A 7,408-nucleotide genomic window follows, 5' to 3' on the forward strand; every position below is an offset into this window, starting at 1 on the left:
TCTATGTGAATCTTTGGTTGATTTTTAAAACATGAAGATAAATGGCGTAGACCTTACTGAAGAATTGAAAATGCAAGGGTAGGATACCTACTTTCAACGCCTCTATGGCCCTATGTACACGAATCTGGTGAAGGAGTTCTGGCATTTTGCAGACTCAGATGATCACTACATTGTCTCCTACGTTCTGGGAGTCAAGATAGTCATCACTGAGAAATCAATTGCCTCCCTTCTGAACATGGAGAAGACAGGAGGAAGACGCATCTACAACATAAACCCTAGGGCAAAATACTTGTCCCGGGAAATTAACCATACCATCTTCAAACAGAGTGCTGAAGGCAAGCATTCCAAGAACAAGAAGCTACATCAGATCCTCCGGGTCTCGTTGAAGATCATATTAGGCACGATTCATCATCGCCTTGCTTCAAACTCTTCTGACTACATCAATACAGATCAGAAGTGTATCTTGTACTGCATTCACAAGGGTCTAAAACTATGTCTACCTGCACTCCTCTTCAAGTACCTCAGAGATTCAGTCAAAGACACCAGAAACAACATGAAGACAAGGAACTACATCCCTCTGGGGAGACTCATATCAGATGTATTGGTTGAGAGTGGCTTAGTGGGTCACCTAATTCAGCTCAGACTCATGGAAGATGTCACCATTGACATTGGAAGACCGCTGAATGCTCGGAATCTAAAGAGCATGGGAACCATTGATCAAGTCAGAGCCAAACCAACACTTGATACCTCTTGGGAAACACTTAGAGATCAGAGGGATATTCCCAACGGACTCTACCTGTTCTCCAAGATTGACCCTCCAGAGGTAGTAGCCTACTATCTATAGGACCTTGCCTATCAAGGGGTGGATATCTCTGACTTCACAGTGGACTGGCTTCCTGAGAATCCACCTAACTTCATGAAGTGGATGTGAGATCCCTCTGAGAAGTCCAAGAAGGCGAAGAAAGCTAAGTTGGGAGAATCCTCTGGATCAAGACCCCCAGTTCCTCTAGTTGGCTCTCCAGGTAAGTTTGTACCTCTCCCTCGCTCTGTCAAAATTAAACCAATTTCTTCTTCTCTTCCTCAAACAACTTCCATATACACCTCTTCTGAAACTCCTCCCTCAACCACTAGATCCTCTAACCCACCCTCTCTCAAATTCAACCTCGCTACCACCAAGTTACCCGTTTCGGAAGTAGAAATGATGAATGAAACCACTTCACCATTATCATCACCATACCCTCAATCCCCACCTTACTACGAACTCTCCTCTGACACCAAACCATCTGACCCCCAATCCCCCACTCTGGCTCAGTTGCAAGCTCGTGCTCTGGCCTCTCAACAACCATCACACTCTGAACCTACACCAGACTTTCCTTCCCCACCTCCTGAACATCCAAATCGCACCACATCTGAACAAACACCACCACCTACACAACAACCAATCAACTCTGAACCACGACTGTAAGACCCCAATTTTGACCCTAAGATCCCTCATGCAATTTCATCATAAGCATTAGCATTGGGATCATACCTTGGCATCTTCCTTACCCCTCATTCATTGGGTTTGTTTTGGGAGAGATCACCAAGTACTTTGTGATTGTATCATACGTGTATATTATCATTTTACTAACCATAATACCAAAAATATGTCTTTGCATTTGCCTAACTCTTTTGTAGGTAGGGCATGATCTACATTGATCTATCAAGTTCATATTTAGGGTTTGAGACCCCCATATTTAGAGCACAACCATTGAATTGATACAAGAATGGTTATGGGCATCATATATGAGTTCCATTGATTTCTACATGTTATATTGATCACGTTTTCTTCAAGAGTTTGAGGGTGATTTTCCTTGGAAATCCTAGTTTGACTGGGTATCTTAAGTAACTTCTCCAACAAGCTATCTCACCAATTGATCAAATTTCTCAAGGGACACTTCAAATTTCATCATCGTATGCATATATGATCTACCATGAGCCTAGAAAGTCAAGATAATTGAAGGTTAGCAAGTTGGTTGGTGGTGGTTGGCCAGATGAATTCCCAGATGAATTCATCTGATCAAAACTGGGTCTCCCTAGACCCTATCTCCTACAATTTTCATCATATGAAAATAATTCCAAGAACAAACTTACTCTAAATGACATTCCAAACAACTTTCATGTTGAGACCTAGATCTAGTTTTGATTGGAAAATCATTTTCTATGTTGAAACATTATAGGTAATTTTGTCTAAACCCTAATTTGAAAGTCAACTTCCCAAGGCCATAACTTGCTCATTTTTTATGAGATGAAATATTTCCAAATTGAAAAATCAAATTCAAGATGTCTACTTCAACTTTGATGTTTAGAGTGAGAGCTAATTCAACTTTTTTAAGCATGTGATATGAGGTTACATTATAGGTCACTTTTGACCTCTACCATTGAACAAGTGATTTTTCCAAACTTCAAAAATGTATAACTCTATCATTTCAAATCCAAATTACATGAAATTTAAGACCATTTTTAAGGTCTTTGAAAGAGATACAAATTTTATGAAGATACTTTTCTCATTTGAAGCTCACATAAAAGGTTAAGCAAGGTGGAATATTTAGATATATGACTTGACACTTAGAAAAACTTTCAACATCTTGAAATTTCCAAACTTCCACCTCAAAATTCATCATGATACAAGCTTCAAATGGAAAAGTGTTGAACATGAAAGTTGTTCCTCTTGATCTAACCTTTCCAAAAAGCCCAAGTTCATCCATTTTGGACAAGAATTGCTAGGGCTGCGCATGGCATGAACATGGTATCATCATTTGGCAAAGATCAAACTTCAAATCTTCACACACACTTGCCTTGCAATTCATGTTTATTTCAGACTCTCTCACATTCATTTATGGACCTAAAGCAATGATCTCATGGTCTTGTACACGCCCATGCACCCATGCATCATCAATTGCCAATTTTAGAAGGTGAATTTGAAGGTTTAAATATCATGAGCTGCAACTATAAATAGAGCCCTCTAGCATCAGAATTAAACATACATTCGCGCCAACTTTGATCCTAAACCCCTAACCCTTCCATTTGAGAGGATAAACCTGATAATTTAATCTTGAAATTAAGTTTGAATCTCACAGTTTTGAGATTCAAAACTCCAGGGATCCAAGATCTTTTGTGCATTTCATTCTACTCCTGCAAGGATTCTGAGTGAGATCAAGCACAAGCCAAGCCAAGAACAGTTCAATCAAGACCTGCATTGAAGGTATTTTCTAGAAAATTTCATCTCTTCGATTCTCTCTCAATCATGCTCAATTCTCTTGATTCTTTGGTTGTCTGAAGTCCTTCCAATGTAGGCAAGAAGATTGAGTTGCTTAGAGGTTAAATCGAAGCAACTCAGTTGACATGCCTCAAATTTCAACTCCTCATATCTTTCTATATGTGAGGAGTTAGTTAAAATCGAGGTTATATTCATGATCTACACCATTTTTCCTTTCAGATCATGTCCTCCTTTTTCATTTATGATGTGGTGATGAATGGACCAGTCCGACCAAGGTCGCCTAAGAACACAACAGGCGCTTTGCTCCGGCAACGATGTGGCGTGGTCCTGAGCCATTAGATGAGTTCAATTTCTTTTAATCATGAGCGTACGTTTTAATTACCAAGCGTGTGGACGTTTGACTCAGGCGCATCATGGAATGCGCGCTAGTGGCCACTTGATCTGCCACCTCAATTAATGAGGGAGATTAAGTGGTCCGTTTTTTCTGATTATTTGAATTTCATTTTAATTGCTTTATTTTCATTCATTCATATTAATTTTAATATTCATCCAAATAATATGAGAGTTTCACCAAATATTTTCAAATATTTTCCTCTTTCATATTCTGAATTAAAATTATTTTTTGGATCATTATTAATATTTTTCATGATTTAATTCATTTTTCCATTTGTTTTTAATTGTTTAAAAATACTTTTAAGTCTTTAAAAAATCTGAAAATTTTTCTCCAAAGTCCTTTGACCTTGTTTGACCTATGATAAATCTCATGGCCATTTATTTGGTGTTTTGATGAGGTTTTAGGAATTTGACAAACCATATTTAATTTAAATGCATTATTTTAGTATTTTTTTTAATTGGAATAAATGCCAAATAATTTTGTTGACCAATTGTGATGACTTGTTGGTGTTTCACACTTGTTGTTTGGCCTTGATCAAGGTTGATTTGACTTTGTCAAATTAATATAATTGGATTTAGGGGATTGATGGAATGTACATTCCATCTCCCAAAACGAATGAATGATATTAATTTGGTAAAAGTCATCCTTTGATCAATTTGAGATTTCATCTATTCCCCTCCCAATTCATCTCATTCCCCTTCTTTATGCATTCATCTCATTTGGCCTATGATATCTCAAAGTCTTAAAGCTAGTTGATTGAAAAATTAACCTGAGTATGGATGAGATTAGGCCACACCTTTTGCATATTCTTTTTGTGTGTGGTATGTTTCATGAGCATAGTTTATAATACTATGTCTCTAACATGCATTAACACCAAAATTCTACTGCCCGACCTCAAATAGTTGTGACTTCTACATAAGTCCAATTACGATTGCTTAATATAGTGCTAAATTTGTGACATAAAAGGCATAGCATTCTAGTTAGTGAGATTGTAAGTCTCCCCTCTTTCATGGTACTGTGTGGAAACTTGGTCTTTTTTCCTTCCTTTGGAAGATGTCTTGGTTCAAGGATCCATGCTTGTGATAAGTGGGTTGAGTGTTCTCCAAAGAATGTCTAAGAATGAAAAGCTAAAACAAAACAATACTAACTTCTAACCTATTAACCACTAACTTTTAATTTCAAGCCCTTTACTTTAATGTCATTTAATTCTAGCTTTTATACATTTGCAATTGTTCATATCATTCTAATTGTTTATGTTAATGCAATTTTCACTTTGTCCACTTGGACCATATTGTGTGATATATTTTGTTTGTGATTTGTTTGTTTGTATGGTCTTTGACCATTAATGTACATAATAACAACAAAAACCCTAAAAAACTTTTGTGTGGACTGTTGGCTTGATCTTGGACAAATGGACTTAGAACTTAGGCAACATTCCTATGCTAAAGGACTTGGATGCCAACTTATTGAGAAACCAAGTGCTTGCAATTTGAAACTTCATCTGATACATCATTCAAGATCTCTCTAAGTTTATCTACAACATGATCATTGTGAAGCTGTTATTTTGAACATGTGACTCGTGGCATTCATCTGTTACATGGGCTGCCTTGAAGAAGATTATGGAATGGATAAGCTTGGATGTGGCCATCTTTATTTGATGCCTTTGCTCCTCAAGATAATATAATTGTGCATTTGTGTGTTGCTTGATTCTAAAAGTCCAAGGGAATTCTGGGTTTCTATTGACATTCTTGTCTATTGGATAGCTAACCATTTGGTCAGATCTTTTCAACTCTTAACTTTTAATTTTGTACATAGGATTAGTCTCTTCATCTTATCCCCATTTCTTTAATTTTAAAACATCTCCCTCCTTTTTCAAAACATTCTTTGATTGAACTTATTTTGTTCTAAACTTTGACCACTTTGTAAAAAAAAAATAGAAACTTTGGCCTTATGCCATTGCATTTTCAAAATTCTTTTCTTAAATAAAAATTGTAAATAAACTTAACTATAATTGACTTAAACTTTCAAAAAGCCAAAAATAACTAACTCATTCAAACCATTTTTAGGCCTTTGTGCCTTTCAAACTTAATATTTGTTAAAAGCAATGCATCCACTTTGAAATTTGTATCACGAACTACGAGATTTTGATCCCTCATTTTTATGTTGGTACGTAGGCACAAGACCAAAGGTCTTGCCAAACACAAAAATACAATTAATGAATTCTTTTCTCACCCCCCAATTCTATTTGTGTTTAAACATCACTTTGTACCAAATACATATGCACACAAAAAAGTCTCCCTAGGAGTACCTAGGACACTTTGGATGCTAACACCTTCCCTCTGTGTAACCAACCCCCTTACCTGTAATCTCTAACATTTTATTAGTTTTGATTTGAAAACTTCTTACTTTTGGGTTTTGTTCGTACTTTTTCCCTTTTCCCTTGGAAACAATAAAAGCGCGGTGGCGACTCTTGTTATTTGATCTCTAGCTTACCCATAGCTTGATGATCATGAATTTACCGCTACAGGAATTAAGTGGCGACTCTGCTGGGGAGTAGTCTCCAGTGGATTTAGCCTACTTTTTGGGTGTATATATTTGTATATATGTGATATTTGTATATATGTATGTGTGATATAATCTGCTTGTTGTGCTTGGTGATCTCTGAGTGGTGAGATAAGTTCTAACCCGAACTTGAGTGCAATTAAGATAGGAGGATGGTATAGTCATGTTCGACTTGTGTGGAGTAGTCCTTAATAAGTTGGCTTGAGATCCATCTGATCAGTGGAGACTTTTTTGGATTTGGAAATGTCACACAAGTATTTGTGGTTAGGCATTACTATCTCTAATTTGGGTCTGAGAAGCTGAGGACCGTAGAACATTTACCCCCTCTTGGCCTATTTAGGACGTAGTGCGGAGACTGTTCAGGTGTAGACTTGATAACAGTTGTTACACGATGCTACACTCAGACGAGTTTCTTTTGAGAATATTATGGGTCGATGAGCCAGTCATCTTAACCTGTAATATCCGATAAATGGAATTAAGACTCTGCAAATATTTTAGAACATGATCTACAGGTTTTTATCCTTAGTTCACTCCTTTGGGATGGTTCTTACCCAGACTCCATGCTCGTGACTTGCCACAAACCCTTGATTCTTGGTTGATCCAATCAAGTCTTGTCAATATCAATGGAACTTAGGTGTTGATAAGGTGTAAACCATAATCCACCAAAATGGATGATTGATCTTGACAATTACTTGATTCATCCCTTGACCTTTTTTTGCCTTGTGTGTGATCCCTTATTTGTGATTGTTGCATTCACACATTCATGCACATCATAACATTCATCCCACGAAAATTTCAAGGAACTGAGGTATTATTTGCAAATATTTTCAGACCACGGACTGTGGACGAAGGAACACTAAGAAGTATTGTTTCAGATGTCCCGACTTGAAAGAGTTAAGGAAGCTAGCATCTTTTGTATTAGATCCCTTGGACTTCAAACAACGTCATGGGAAGCTTTTGTCCATCTTGTCTGCTGATGTGGTTGAAGGACTTTTGAGTGTGCTAGTGCAGTTCTATGATCCTCTCTACCGTTGTTTCACTTTCCTAGATTTTCATCTTGTGCCTACATTGGAGGAGTATTCTCATCTTTTGGGGATACCTGTTTCTAGTAGAGTGCCTTTTAATGGATTGGAAGAGATTCCTCGATCTAGTATTATTGCTGAAGCTCTTCACTTGAAGAAGTCTGAGATAGA

General features: G+C 37.2%; 1 protein-coding gene across 1 annotated transcript; it reads left to right on the forward strand.

Annotated features, from left to right (window-relative positions):
* Positions 1 to 646: 646 nt before the first annotated feature.
* LOC127082289 (extensin-like) lies at positions 647 to 1,465 on the forward strand. Its single transcript, XM_051022525.1, has 2 exons — positions 647 to 823; positions 947 to 1,465. The coding sequence occupies exons 1-2, from the start codon at positions 647 to 649 to the stop codon at positions 1,463 to 1,465; spliced, it is 696 nt and encodes a 231-aa protein (XP_050878482.1).
* Positions 1,466 to 7,408: the final 5,943 nt, after the last annotated feature.

This window comes from Lathyrus oleraceus, chromosome 5, assembly GCF_024323335.1.
Source record: "Lathyrus oleraceus cultivar Zhongwan6 chromosome 5, CAAS_Psat_ZW6_1.0, whole genome shotgun sequence".
Lineage (NCBI taxonomy): Eukaryota > Viridiplantae > Streptophyta > Magnoliopsida > Fabales > Fabaceae > Lathyrus > Lathyrus oleraceus.